The sequence below is a fragment of the Orcinus orca genome, chromosome 6 (assembly GCF_937001465.1).
Source record: "Orcinus orca chromosome 6, mOrcOrc1.1, whole genome shotgun sequence".
Lineage (NCBI taxonomy): Eukaryota > Metazoa > Chordata > Mammalia > Artiodactyla > Delphinidae > Orcinus > Orcinus orca.
Genome location: NC_064564.1, coordinates 39727603 through 39742639, shown reverse-complemented (window position 1 = coordinate 39742639; position 15037 = coordinate 39727603). Strand labels below are relative to the sequence as shown.

The 15037-nt window shown below is 50.8% G+C and overlaps 1 protein-coding gene and 1 long non-coding RNA gene across 10 annotated transcripts in view; one reads left to right on the top strand and one right to left on the bottom strand.

Annotated features, from left to right (window-relative positions):
* The window catches only part of LOC117203385 (uncharacterized), a 117264-nt gene that overhangs the window by 1581 nt on the left and 100646 nt on the right, over positions 1 to 15037 (top strand). For 6 of the 8 annotated variants that reach the window (XR_004486125.2, XR_007477772.1, XR_007477774.1 and 3 more), the window contains exon 2: positions 8480 to 8943. This is a non-coding gene — a long non-coding RNA (uncharacterized LOC117203385). Of the gene's footprint in view, positions 1 to 666; positions 6274 to 8479; positions 8944 to 15037 lie in introns of those variants that run through there. The other 2 variants (XR_007477775.1, XR_007477771.1) reach the window with 2 other exon arrangements.
* Positions 13019 to 14641, bottom strand: CCL19 (C-C motif chemokine ligand 19). 2 transcript variants are annotated; one of them, XM_033437837.2, is made up of 4 exons: positions 14465 to 14641; positions 13637 to 13763; positions 13316 to 13409; positions 13019 to 13225 (listed from the first exon to the last, which is right to left on the bottom strand). In XM_033437837.2, the coding sequence occupies exons 1-4, from the start codon at positions 14523 to 14525 to the stop codon at positions 13205 to 13207; spliced, it is 303 nt and encodes a 100-aa protein (XP_033293728.2). In that variant the 5' UTR covers positions 14526 to 14641; the 3' UTR covers positions 13019 to 13204. The 2 variants fall into 2 exon arrangements, with proteins under 2 accessions (XP_033293728.2, XP_004275175.3); XM_004275127.3 differs by having other exon boundaries at positions 13019 to 13409.

The window sequence follows — 15037 nt, the reverse complement described above, 5'->3', positions numbered from 1 at the left end:
CTTCACTCAGATGCAGGGCTCTGTCTGTTGTATACTAAAGAATTTGGCTTTTGTCCCTGTTCCTGAGAGGGAGACTCTAAATCTTTGGAATATCTCAAGTAATACGCGTGTCTTTGTTATCTATGAGCCCCTTGGGTCACACCTGAGTTGATGCTAAGAGATGAGGTGACTTGGGATGAGGCCTGGTCAGCAGAAAGACCAACCATATCATTGCAGAATTGGGGCTTTGAGCCAGTCCATCAGAGGAGATCGAGTCATGTTGCCAACAATTCATTCATGCCTATGTATGAAATCTCAGTAAAAACTCTGGACACCAAAGCTCATGGAACTTCCTGGTTGGTGAACACATTGATGTACTGGGAGGGTGACATGCCCTCTGTGTCTCCATGGGGAGAGAGCATGGGAGCTCTGCGCTGAGACTCTCCTTGTGTGTCTTTTCATTTGGATGTTCCTGATCTATATACTTTATAAAAAACTAGTTGTCAGGGTTTCCCTGGTGGCCCAGTGGTTGAGAGTCCGCCTGCCGATGCAGGGGACACAGGTTTGTGCCCCGGTCCGGGAAGGTACCACATGCCGCAGAGCGGCTGGGCCCGTGAGCCATGGCCGATGAGCCTGCGTGTCCGGAGCCTGCACGTCCGGAGCCTGCGTGTCCAGAGCCTGTGCTCCGCGACGGGAGAGGCCACAACAGTGAGAGGCCCACGTACAGCAAAAAAAACCAAAAACCAAAAAACAAACAAACAAAAAAGTAGTTGTCAGTATAGCACTTCTGAGTTCTGTGAGTCATTCTAGTGAACTATTGGACCTGAGGGGGGTTTGAAGACCTCTGGACTTGTAGCTAGTTAGGCAGAAATGCAGGTGGCCTGGGGACCCCACTTGTGACTGGCATCTCAAGTGGGGGCAGGCTTGTTGGGACTGTGCCCTTAAACCTGTGAAGTCTAACACTAGCTCTGGGTTGTTAGTGTCTGAATTGAATTGCAGTACATGAGTTGGTAGCAGAATACCTTTCCACTGAGTGCACTCCCCACTGTCTCCATCTATCTAGAACATTTTTTCCCTTTCATAACTCCTTAGTAGTCTCCCTGTCCCCATTTCCCACTCTTTGTCTTTAGCTCTGAGAACCTCAGCACTCAACATTTTGGACAAGGGAAGGGGGTTGCATTGTCCCTGTTAGAGGAAGGTTTGCAGTGTCGTCCTCTTGAAGGCATTTGAACATCAGTTTTAAGGCTAGGGGTCAGCGCTTGGTTCAGGATTAGAGGTCAGAGCAAGGTGGAGGGGACCTCCCTCTTTCCCAGGTTTCTCCTTACTCCCACCTCTTCTCTGTGGTCCTAAGACTACTGGAGTGGGAAAGATGGGACCCCAGATTCCCTGAGGACAATCACAGGTAGCAGGGTAAGGCTGGAGAAGATCTCCTCCCAGGTCTCCCTAGGCCTATCACAATGACTACACATCCATCATCTGAGACCTACTCCTCTCTTCGACAAGCAGGGCTAAAGGGAAAGTTCTTTGGAAGCAGGTCCAGCTCCCATATCTCACATCTCAGGACTCTAGGGCTTCACCCTCCTGGCCCAGCCAGTACTGTCCCTCTCCCCCATTATTTTCCTGTGCCCCAAACTGAGTCAGAGAATTATCGATAGCATGAGGGGAACCTGGCTTAAAACACCCCCTTCTGCCATGCCTTCCCTATCCTGGGAATTGAGAGGGGATTTCTGAGGAGAGGGGCTGGTTAACTCACAGGGACACAAGGAAACTAGAGACGAGGGAGGGGAGCAAGTGTTTCCCCCACCTGATGAGAGGGACCCAAGAGACAGAGACCAGAGGAGGAGACCTCTCAGGAGACACCAATTGTGGAGCGCTATTCTGTTTCCCATTCCCAGCCCTAGAGCATATGATATGACAAACTTAACTGTGAGCCCTTTTTTGTCTGCCTTTTCTTTCCATCATCCATCCATTTATCAATTGATCGATCCGTCCATCCATGTGTCCATATGTCTCCCCATCTTTGTCTCTTCATCGGTCCATTCTCCCATCTTTCCTTTCATCTATCTTTTCACATCTTCTTCTTCATTTATTCATCTATATGTTTAACCATTAGCTGTCTATTTAATGCATCCATTCATCTATTTATCAGTTATGGTAATAATGAACATTTGTTGATACTTAAGTGCCATGCACCATGCTAACTGCTCTAAAATCATTTTCTCATGACAAATCTATGAAGTAGAATGCTGTGAGTGATGCTTTTGTTCATGCAGACACTTTTTTATACTCCTTTTCCTGGTTCCTTTAGGGAATTTCTCTCTCACTTCACGTGGTCTTGGTGGCTGCGTTCACCATAGTGATCTGATCAGAGTACTCCATTCCCTGGCCACTGTAATATATTGAAGAACTGAGTATGTGTCACAAGCACAGTTCAAAGCTTTTCATGAGCTTTGATGTTAGAAGAAAGAGGCCCTCTGTTTTGGATCACTCACTATACAAATGTGGACTTGAGGCTTCCAGTGGCCATATTTTCTGCTGCTAGAAGATCACCTGTCTATAACAGGAATGAGGTCTCCACATAAAAAGAATTAGAGAGAAGTCAAGTTAAAAGATGGAGGTAACATCATTTGAATCCCTGGGTCCAACCAGTGCTGAAGTAGACCAAATCTTAATCTAGTTATGTGATATGACAAATTTAACTTTTTGCTTAAGCTACTTTAAGTTGGGTTTTTGTCATTTGCAATAGAAAGAGCCCTAGATAATGATCATTGTATTATTATCCCCATTTTACAGATGAGGAAACTAAGATCCAGAAAGATTAATTTACCCAATGTTTCATCGCTTATAAATGGCAGAACATTGGTACATATTTGGAGCAAAACTCTGATATACTACCCATATATGTCTGTCCATCTGTTGGTTCAATCCATCCATCTATCCATCCATCCCAGTTATTTATTTATCTGACCATCCTTCAATGTCTAAGACACCAAAGGCAAGAAGACTTGCCAACTCCAAGTTGAGGCTGGGTTTGGATCAGAGGTTAGCAAAATTTTTGTTAAAGGTTCAGCTAATAAATAAGGTTTTGTAGGCCATACTGTCTCTGTAGTCACTTCTTAGCTTTGCTGTTGTAGCCCCAAAGCAGCCATAGACAATATGTAAATGAACAGGCATGGCTATATTCCAATAAAGTTTTATTTACAAAAACAGGCAGCAGGCTGGCTGGGCCATAGTTTGCCAATCACTGATCTGGATCAGTGGGGAAGACACATACGTTCTGTCATTGTTGGGAACATGAGTAGGGAATGGAAACTTATATTCCTTGCACTTGCCATTACTAATGTAGTGGAAACAACAGGGTTTTTATACTCAAACTCTTGTATTTGAATCCGGTTTTAGAACCCTGGACAGTCGAGGGAACGGGATCTGTAAAATGGGAATAATATGTATCTTGTGAGGTAGTCCATGTGCCTGACTCACAGTGGGTACATTCAGTGGTAGTTAGGTCCATCCCCTTTTCTCATTCATCACCTCCCATATATTACCAGCATCAGGAGGGCTGTCTCTTTTTAGGGTGTCCTGGGATGCAGTGAGGATAGTTCAACCTGGCTTTCTGAGTTCAGGAGCCCAACTTCTAAGAATGCGCTTTCATACGAGTTATATAGATTAAGCTCTTGCAAACTCCAAATTTCTCTTTTTAGTAGCTCTACCCCAACTCTTCTCCGTACTGTTCCACAACTGTAACCACTCCAGTGCCCAGCAAAACAAAAGGCTCTCTAGTCAACAGACCCCATTAGACTGAGAGGCAGTTTAGGTACCTTCTTTTATTAAGTCCACCATTCATGATATTACCCTGTTCCCCAGGTGGCTTTTTAGCATATTTCTTCCAAACAAATACTCTTCTCTAGGAGGAAAGATTGTGTCCATGTGTGTCTTTGTGTCTGTGTGCCCATGACGGTTTGTGTGTAATTGTGTATGTGTGTCTATATGTCCCCTTGTGTCCGTACTGTGATTATATGCTTAAATGTCTGTGGTGTGTCCTTGGTAGATGTGAGTGATTGGCACTGTGTTTGATTATATGCCTGTGTATGTGTGTGTGGGTATGGACGTATGTATGTGGGTAAGGGTGTCCCCACTTTTGTGTTTGTGTGTATATGTGTGTTCTGTTTAATCCATCCCATTGTGGCTCTCAACCTCACAAGGCCTGCAGGGGGCATCCAGTGCATAGGGAAAGGGGATGCGAGGCTCCTGGCCTGTGCTCCAACCTCATGGGGCCTGCAGAGGGCATCTAGAGTCTAGAAAAAAATGGGTTGTGTGGCCTGTGGAAGTGGAGCTCTGGTCTGAGGAGCCTGGGCTCTCTTATTCCAGAAAGGAGCTGGAAATGGGCAAGAAGCCTGATGACTCAGCTTCTGAAAGTCCCTGATCCTAGGAGGGGGTCTGCTTCACCCCGCAAATCCTTCTCCAAACCCTCTGTCCATATCCAGAGGGTCCCGGCCCAGCCTGCAGGGCAGAGCTTGTCCCTTTAGTCCAAGTGTGGGTAGGATATTGCACAGCACTTCCGGAGGTGACTGGACATCAGGATTGGGGGAAGTCTTGAGCAACGGTACACCCTCCTTCTCTGCCTCCTGCCCTCAGCAGCTTGAAGGACTGCCTCAGCCACTGCCAGGATTTCCTGAACATCCCCTCTCCTTCATTTTCTGCAGTTTGGGCCACTCTGGGCCCCAGGGTTTCTGGGCCTGGACTGAGCTTTCTCAGGAGACGTGCAGGAAACAAGGGCCTCTGAAACCAAGCAGAAGGTGACCTGTGTCGCTGGTGATGAGCCTGGGGGGTAGGGGGGCCAGAGGGAAGGCAAGGGAAGCTACATGTAACAGGGAGCTCTGCAGAGCCTTGAGGATGGGTGAGGCAGGAGGTAGGACATTCCAGGTGGAATGAACAGCAAGCACAGAGGTTCAGGAGGGACAGGGCTTTGTGATTAATCCTGATGTGTGTGAGGCAGCAGAAGGCAAGTGGTGTGAGAAGCTATGTATGTGGGGGTAATCCCTGGGGTACTTGGGATACCTCCTGGTGATGCCATGCCCAGTGGTCAAAGTTCATGGAAGACCCCTGTAACCTTAATCAGGCAGGACCACCAGGGACCAGTATTCCCTGGGCATGAAGGTTTGGGTCCCTTAGCAGGCATAGAATGTCAACCAGCTGAAGTGCCAGTTGGAGGTAAAGGGAATGAATCATAGAGGAAGTGTGGCAAACAGAATTTAAGATTCCTCCCTCATGGTGTGCATGTCCTGTATAATCTCCTCGCTTTGAGGGGATCCCCTTGGCCTCTTGGCCTGCGAATATGATGGGATATCAGTGATGTGGCAAAAATGAAGGGGCTTTGCAGATGTAATTAAGGACTCAAAATCAGTTGACTTTGAGTTAGTCAAAAGGGAGATTACCCTGGGTGGGCCTGACCTAATCAGGTGAGCCCTTTAAAAAAGTGTCTAGGGCTAAGAAATAAACAGCAGCAGCAGATGCTCTCATGTTGCCCTTGGAGAAGCAAACTGCCATGTTGTGAAGAGGGCCATGGAGCAGGGAGTTGCAGGCAGCTCTAGGAACTCAGGGCTTCAGTCCTAAAACCACAACTGTCAACACCCAGTGAATTTGGAAGAGGACTCAGAGCCTGAGATGAGATGGCAGCCTGGCTGACACCTGAGATTAGCCTGGTGAGGCCCTGAGCAGAGGACCCAGTTAACCTGTACCCAGATTGTTGACCCACGGAAACTGTGAGATAATAAATTTGGATTGTTCGAAGCTGCTGAATTTGTGGTGATTTGTTACACAGCAATAGAAAACTAATATAAGAAAGAAGTAATAAATTCTAGTTAAGCCCCAGGACTAGTTTCAGAACTACTGACTACAGCTTTTATTCATATTTCCTTCCTGGCTCTGAAATGTCCGCATTTCTTTAACTGACTCCTCTTTTCTTTCATCCTCCTTTATTCCATTCTTGAATATAGGTTGTTGTGGTACTATTACTACTACTCACAGGATTCTGGTTTGCTTCTCCTCCTGGCAGTTGCTCCCTTGAAGTTAGGCATGGAGGTATGACCCACTTTGGCCAATGAAATGCATGTGCCATTTGTGGATAGAAGCATTTAAGGAAGGGTTCCCCTTGCTGTCTTGCCTGGCTGGAGTCAGCACGGAAACATGTGTTGAGATGAAAGAACGTGCCAAGAGATCAAAGCAGCCTGGAATGTTGAGCCACCACATGGAGTACAGCTGTGCTAGAGATTGCCTAGACTCACAGCAGGCTTGGTATGTGTGCAGCACAGAATTTTGTTGTGTTCAGCCACTCAGATTTAGGTGTCATTTGTTCTTGCAGCCTCACCCAACCTATCCTGACCAATCAGGTGTGCTGCTGGTGGTCACCAGGTGTTGTAGAATAGAGAGATGAGATTACAGCAAAACTAGAGGAGGAATGGATGTCATTCTGAGTTCGTGGATTTAGATTTGGCTTTTGCTATGGGCTGAACTGTGTCCCCTAGAATTCATATGTTGAAGCCCTAACCCTCAATGTGACTATATCTAGAGATAGGGTATTTAGGAAGTAATTTAGGTTAAATGAGATCATAAGGGTAGGGCTCTAGTCTTATAGGACTGTGGCCTTCAATGAAGAGGAAGGGAGAGAGAGATCTCTGCCATGTGAGGACCTAGTAAGAAGGTGGTCATCTACATGCCAGGAAGAGAGCTCTCAGTAGAAACCTACCATGCCGGCACCTTGATGTTGAACATCTAACCTCCAGAACTGTGAGAAAATAAATTTCTGTTGTTTAAGCCACTCAGTCCATGGTATTTTATTATGGCAGCCCAAGCAAAGACAGGTGTGGTAATTGCTAAGGCTCTGAAGAGTCTCTTTTTGGGGAGCAGTGAATCTTTTTGGTTGTATAAACAAAAGTGATCTTATGTTAGGTGATACCCTTAAAATGTTAAGTCTAGGGTTTGGTAAGAAGGAAGCATGTTGATGTTGGACAGCCGTAGGGTGGATTATCAAGGTATTTGTCTTTTTTTTCACTGCCCACAGTTTTAACCCCTTTCTGTGTTTGAGGAATTTCTTATTATATTAGTCTTACTTACCAGTAGATGTTGCCTTCCATCGTAGAATCCCCAAAGGATTACATTCAGCTCCCTGAATCCCAAGAAGATATCTGTCTTGCTTACTATTGTACCGTCAGCACCCAGAACAGTGCCTGGCGTGAATAACTATTTCTGGGTTCCAGACAGTGATGTAGCGTCACTTTAAACACAAGGGTTTGCCAGGGCTGGGACTCTATGTCATGGCAGCCCTAAGACCACTGGGGACCCTGTGTTAACAGATGCTCTGACACTTAGGGCTGCCATGCCAAGAGGTGCCATTTACATAGACTACATGGAAAATGGTGTTCCTGGAGTGGTGCATCGCTGCTGTCCTGCCTGACGGGCTTGGGTGTTCCTGACAGTGATAGGATTTCCCAAGAGGAATGGTGGCCTGATAGTGATGGGGGGACCTTGACATGAATGGGGCTCCTGTCAGCAGTGGGGACGCCAACAGGTGATGGGATGTCCTGCCAGGATTCCTGAATTGATGGAGAGCTTTACAGTGTTGGGTCCCTGGTAGGAAGGGGTGTCTTCCTCTTGGGGGAGGATCCTTGAAGTGATGGTCTGACAGGTATGAGGTCGGCAAGGTGATTGTGGTTTTGATGGTAATGGGTCCAGATTTCCAGTGAGTGCGATTCTGAGATCCAGAACTCTGGGAGGTGGTGGGTGGGGGGTGGGTCCTGTTGTCTGATAGGGCAGTGTCAAAGCTGCTGGGGTTACAGCCATCCTACTTCGGCCGGGTTGGAGCCCAGGGCAGCTCAGGTCTTGTGCTTCCCCTCCGGAGCCATGGAAGACTCAAAGGTCCTAGGAATAGAAGTGGGCTGGGAGGTCTGACTCCCCCATCTACTCTGATCCTCAGAGGTTCCACCCCATGCTTGGCCCCTCAGGAGATGGAAGCAGCCCTCAGAAGCAGGTCCTTCAGGATCTGATCCGACGCTTGCAGTCCCCAGAAGCTCTGCCCTGCAGGGGCCCCAGCCAGGCTGGCTCAGAGGCCCCCTGAGAGGCCCACTCCTTCCAGAAGTCTCGCCCACAGACCCCTAGTCCTTCCCCTATCCCTGCCCTCCAGATCCCAACCCTGCCCTCCATTCCTCCTTTCCTTTCAACATTACCAGGTCCTGGCCTTTGCTCTTCCCCTGGGAATGGAGGTAAGAAGGTGGGCATAGTTGTAGGCTGAGCCCTTTCTCCACTGCTCCACTCCTGGAAAAACTGAGGCCTGAGCAGACCTTGAGAACCTGTGCCCACTTCCTCCTGGAGGCTCTGGGGAAGCAGGCTCCCCTTCTGCTGGAGAGGCCGGCCCAGGAGGCCTCCAAGGGGCATATCTGTGTCTGAGCTCAAGCACTGGGGTCCTGTCTGAGACCTTCAGCTTCTTCTCTTGTTTTTTTCCCAGCTCTTCCTAGGAAGCCAAGCCTTTCTACCTCATCTGGACATCCCAGCCCCCAGCCCTCAGCCTAAGTGCTACCCGTCAGGCAGACGGGCTGCAGTCTCAGCTTTGCCACTCACCAGCTGAGTGGACTTGGGAGATCACTCTACCTCTCTGTGCCTCCATTTCCTCATACATAGAATGGGACTAGTGATCCCCACCTCGCAGGGTTGTTTGAGGATGCAATGATAATGCACATAAAGGACTCAGCTTGGAGCCTGGCACATGGTCAGCACCTCAAAGGAACGGTTTTCCCTGTTCTCTGAGGGCCACTTCCTCAGACCTGCACCTGCTGTACTATTTCCCATTTTTATTTAGGAGGTGGATCAACTCAGAGAGGTGGTATGTTTGGTAGCTAAGAGTCAGATTCTGGAGCCCGTCTGCCCAGCCAGGACCCCCAGCTCTGCCACTTTACCGGCCATCCAGCCTGGGTAAGTTATTTAACCTCTGCACCTCAGTTTCCTCAGCTGCAACATAGGAATGATAATAGTGTTTAAAGCAGTGCCCAGCACCTAGTAAGCACTAGTGGTGATATAGCTAGTACTACAGAGCCAAGCCCTCCCACGTGGACAAAGCCTCAGGAGCCATCACGAAAGTTCTCTGACCAGAAAAGTGCCTGTTTCTTCTGACAGAGGGCCTCTTGGAGGAAACTCCCCACTTGGGAGTCCTGCTCCCTTGTGAAGCTCTTATTCCCAAGGTTTTCTGGCTGTTTCTGAGTTTCCCGGAGGCCGGAGAAGGGGGTATGTCGTGGAGGCTTGCCGAGAAATTGAACATGAGATGATGAAAATCTGATCAAAACCGTATGGAGCTGGCTCTGACCAAACACTTAGCCATGTAACTGAGACAGCCCCCATCCCGAGAACTGGATGTGCTCCAGGTGTGAGCGGTGGTGGGGTAATCGTGGGAAAGGGTCATGTTCAATTCCATTTTCTGTTACTCAGATGTGTACTAGGCCTTGTTCTGTGCCAGGCCCTGGGCAGAGCAATGTTGGCAGTTCCCTGGGAACTCTATCAGGGAGCCTTTTTTTTTTTTTTTGGGCTGAGAGGCTTGTGTGATCTCAGTTCCCCAGCCAGGGATTGAATTGGGGTCCCGGCAGTGAAAGCACCAAGTCCTAACCACTGGACCATCAGGGAATTCCCCCGTGGATAGGAAGCTTTTTGTCTGCCATAGGGGTGGACAAAAAGGCTGGAAGCTCTCTAAGTAGGGATGTCAGGTCCCTTTAGGGAGATGTTGGCTGATGGGACCACAGGACTTCAGGTAGGGAAGTGTCACTCAGCTGCCTGCCTTAGACCTGTAGCAAGTGCCGTGTGTCCGAGAGAGGAAGGTGTCTACTTAGAGGCAGGCAGCAAGGCCCCCATATCCTGGTTAGGGAGCTAGGAGTCCACCCCACCCCTCAGAGAGCGGGCAGCTTCATCATTGTCAGGTAGGCAGGCCCGTCAGAACTTGAAGTAAAGACTCAACACTTGTCAGTGAATCATAGTGAAACAGGGCAGGTGTTGATTAGATGAAATCAGAGTGCTGAGAATGTTTAAGTGGATCAGGACAAGTCACAGGTTGCTGGGCTAAGCCCTCCTGTGTCTGGCAGGGAGGTAAGGGAAAAAGACCTAGTGTCCGGGAGGGTTGGTGGCTGGGGGTGGGAAAAACAAGGAAGGAGAAAGCTGGGAGGAAAGGCACTGGCTGGAGAAGAGGTGGGGAGGGCTCAGGCTTCTTCGAAATTCTTCACCCTCCAGGCCTTCAGGGTCCAGCAGGGGGCTGTTCCAGCCACTTCACCAGCACCTAGATTATTTTCTTTCTTCCTGAACCTCAGCTTCCCCTTTATTCCCAGAGGGTGGTCCCTGGGGCCCCGGGAAGTGAAGACTTTCCTTTCTTTCTATTTTTTAAATAAATTTATTTATTTATTTTTGGCTGCATTGGGTCTTCTTTGCTGCATGCGGGCTTTCTCTAGTTGCGGCGAGCGGGGGCTACTCTTCGTTGCGGTGCGAGGGCTTCTAATTGCGGTGGCTTTTCTTTGTTGCGGAGCAAGGGCTCTAGGTGTGCGGGCTTCAGTAGTGTGGCATGTGGACTCAGTAGTTGTGGCTCACGGGCTCTAGAGCGCAGGCTCAGTAGTTGTGGCACACAGGCTTAGTTGCTCCGCGGCATGTGGGATCTTCCCGGACCAGGGTTCAAACCCGTGTCCCCTGCATTGGCAGGTGGATTCTTAACCACTGCGCCACCAGGGAAGTCCGAGTGGGGACCTTTCTGAATGTGCATGACTTTGGGGAGACTGTGTGCATGCTGGGGAGGGTTAGCCTAAGATCCAAAGATTTAAGAATTAAGTCTTTGTTTGGAGGGGCTCTTAAAAATGAAGCCCCCTATCCCCCACCTGACAGATGGGGGAAGTAAGGTCTTGGAGGGGGCAGTGAGGAAGGGACTTCCCCAGAGTTGCACAGTCAGGGGCAGAAACAGGATTGGGGGATTGGGGACCGGGCATTGAGCTCATGACCTGTTCCTGCATCCCTGCCCCGCCCCCCACCTGTGGCAGTGTCAGGGAGGTGGTGTCCAGGTGCCTCTCTCCTGGTAGCACCTCCTCAGTGCTCCCACCCTCACCTTCTCTACTCCATCTGTGTGTTTCTGCAAGTGTCCAGAGGGTGAGTTTGTCTCTGCCTCTGTGGCAGGCTGAACTTTGCTTGGTTTCACTGGGGACCCAGAAGGATTTGAGGGGATGTACCCCCTCCTCACACCTGTGTTTGTCCTCTGCCTGCTGCGGTGCAGGGCATAGGTCCAAAGAGTGTCCACAGCTGTGACCTCTGGAACTCCATGGTTGGCTGACTTAATGGATGGATGAGTTAGTGGGGGGTGGGTGGATGGATGGGTGGAGGTCTAATGGATCAGAGACAGCTAGATGGATGGCTGCATGCATGCATGAATGGATGGGTAATTTCCCACAGGTAGCGGAGCCAAATTTCCTGGCTATACCAGTTGTTCTTGCAAACTTTCCCCATTCCACCCACTCCTGTGACTCCAAGACCTGATTTATCTGAGGTTCTGGACACCTCGTCCTAGGAGCAGAGGTGAGGAAGAAGCTGCTATCAGCTCAGTGAGGAGGGGCTGGCACAACCCCTCACTGCTGCTTCCCTTCCAAGTTTGCCCAAGCCTGCCCAGGCCTGCTTTTGTTACCAGATAAGGTATATGGTGTAGTGGTGGCCCCTGTTCCCAGGTGAGGATGCTCAGTCTGGTGTACTAGCTGTCATCCCAACCGCAGGGGCACAGACTTGCTGCTCCCAGCTGGACAGGCCCTTAGGGGCCATAGTTGGGCAACCAGCCAGCTTTCCCAGAGGACTTCCCGGGCACGAGGAGTTCATTCCTCCCAGAGCAGTCTTGTGAGATGTTCCAAGAGTCGAGGGCTTTTGTCTCCCAGAGCTGAGACTCCTTCCCTGTGACTCCTCTGGTCTCAGTGTTGCCTTGGCCCTGGAGCCCATGTGGCTATGAGGTGGTGGGGGTCCCCCCATGCTGAATCTCCCCAGCTCTCTGGCTGTTCCTTTTTCCTTCCTCTCCCACTCTGACCTCTGGCTCCCAGGTCTGTCTGTCAGTATCCCTGAGAAGCATGGCCCCAGGATTGCCACGTGGACCCAGATGGGGCTGGACCTGGCCCAGAGTGACTGGGTGAGAGAAGAGGGCTGGACTGGAGGTCAGATTCTATATGGACAGATGGGCCCTCACCTCTGGCTGCTGACCCTTTTCTTACATATTTATCTGCTCTCAAGACAAGTATTTATTGAGTGACTACCTTGTGCCAAGCCGTGTACTTCATACCAGGGAGACAGTGGAAACCAAAATAGACAAGATCCCTGACAAACTAACAATTATAACTCAGCATCTTGAGTGCTGCAAGAGGAGAGGAGCAGAGGGCTCTGGGAGCTTGGGAGGGAGGGAGGCTGCCTAACCCAGTGTGCAGTCAGGGAAGGCTTCCTGGAGGAGGAGTCATCCAGACCCAGATGGGAAGCCAGGCAGGCAGAAGAGAGAGAAGAGTGTTCCAGACAGAGGGAATGGCTTGGGTGGATGGGTTCTTTCTCCCCAGGCAACAGAGTTGGGCCTCCTGGCCCTCCTCCAGCCATGAGAGCTGGTTCCCAACAACTCCCTTACCCGCCCCCAGTGACACCAGATCCCTGTGACACCTGGATGCTTGAGCACCTGTCCTGGAGGGCAAAAACTCAGAGGCCTGAGAGAGTTTGGGTCATTCAGGGGACGGGCACAGGTTTAGTGTTGCTGAGCCGTGGAGTGTGATAGGGCTGTGAGGAGACGTGAGGTGGGGCCCTGATCATGGGAGCTGATCCTGAGAACACAGCATATTAGGTGGAGGTCGATGAGGACGTTGCTTGGGCTGCAGGGTGGAAACTAACCCGGCCATCCCACCTCCCCCTTCCTATCACAGTCCTCCTGGACAGACAGCAAACAGACAGCAGACAGACGGATTCGTGGGTACCAGCTGGGCTTTATTGGAAACACTGCAGTCTGGGCATGGAGAAGTTGTGCTTCCACCACACTCATCCACACTCACACTCACACTCACACTCCTGCCCCGTCCCAGCTGGGTCAGGTCTGGGGCAGGGGAGCAGGAGGCCTGGTCCTCCCTTCTGGTCCTTGGTTCCCCAGGGCTTCAGTGATTCACATTCTTTCCCTCAGACACAGGGCTCCCTCTGGGGCTATCATGGGCTACCTGCTGTAGCGCTTTCCCTGGGGGAGGAAGGAGAGGCAAAGTCATGGGCTGGGGTCTTGGACAGGGGCTTGCAGGGAGGAGGCAGGGCTGGGGAGGGCCAGGCTTGCCTTGGCTGAGTTCTTCTGCAGTCTCCGGATGATGCGGCCCACCCAGGGCTGGTCTGGGGGTGCACAGAGCTGGTGACCTCTCAGGGTGGTGAACCTGGAGACAGAGGTCAGAGGTCAGAGAAAATAGAGCCCTGGAACCCAGCTTCCTGGCAGACCCTGGTGTGAGGGGCAGTGGCTGGGGACCACACCTAGGAACCTGTTTCAGGGGCTTCCTTGCAGAGGTTGGGCTTGGCAAGGAGAAGAGCGATAAGAAGGTGGGGGTGGGTTTCCCCAGGGGCTGTTGGAGGAGGTGAGGTTAGTCAGGCTTGTCCCGCAACTCACACAACGGCAGACACACTGCAGCCATTGTTGATGAGCAGGTAGCGATAGGCTCGCACCAGGAATCCAGGGATGGGGCGCCGGGCCACAGACAGGCAGCAGTCTTCAGCGTCGTTGGCATCTCCCAGAGCTGGGGTAGGATTAGTGTCAGGACACAGGGACACTGAGGAACGGAGGCCACAGCCCTCACTGGCATTAAGGATGCCTGTCTGTGTGTGGCGGCAGCTAGACCTGATTGATATTTGCTAAATATATTGAAGCACTTCTAAGCAGTTCGGCAAACGACCGCTGTCCTGAGCCCCACAAATGCCCTCCTGCTGCCCTGATCACCCCAACTTCTTTCCCAAGTCCTTTCAACTTCCCCACAAATGAAGAGCTCACGCTGGTTACAGTGTCAGTTGGGGGAAGGATGTGGGGTAGGGAAGGGGGTGGGGTGGGTAACAGGAGGGTGGCATTAGCAGAACTTAGGAGTTGTTAAATTTTTTGACCACTGTTAAATTTTTTGACCCTTCTTAGACCAGTGTCTCCCATTCTCTCCACCTTAAGAAAGTATATACTGTTCTCTCCCGCCTGTGAAACTGAGGCAGCAGGAAATAGAGCCTGAAGAGAGGGGGGTAGTCATAGGCCCTGGATACACCAAGAGACAGATACACATGGGAATTCAGGGACCCAGGTACACCGCCACTCACAGGCACACACACGGGGCACAACCCAGGTTCACTGAAACATGCAATCGTAACTCACATAGTCCCTCACGTCCAGCGTCAAGCAGTCTGAGCCCTAGACACCCCTGCTACTTGCCCCCCACCCTAAGCCTCCCCTCAGCCTTACCAGGGGAGGTCCAGAGAATCAGCAGGCTGAGGGCTAGTAGTGCAGCTGCATGGGATGCCATGGAGGATGAGCGGAGACTGACTGCCAGCAAGCTGTGAGCGTGAGTGAATCTGGGCAGAGTCTGTGTGAAGCCGAGGCCTGGCTGGGAGTGGGTGAGAGTGCCGAGAAGTGCGGTGTGTGAAGGGGTCTGGGAATGTGAGAGTGGATGAAGCTGGAGGAAGCTGTCCGTTCCACCCATTTATGGCCCGGAACTTTCACTTTCTCTGCTCAGAAATTCCCCTCCAAGTCCGTTCTGTGGATTCCCCTCTGCCCCCCTCTTTCTGATGGAAACTGACCCTGCCCTCCCTCTTTTCTTCTCTTCTGCTTTCCTTGGTTTCAGCTCTAAGAACCTAAGCAGCCTGCAGTCTGGCCAAGAGAAGGGGACCTTGTGCTGTCAGCTCCAGAGAGAGAGTCTGCACTATCACCTCCCTGGTGGCATTTGTGTCATCAGCCACAGGGCTGGCCTCTAGATGATGGTTGGGATGGAGGGGCCTGAGTGAGGAGCTGCGTGACCTTCCCTAGGTTTATCCCTTA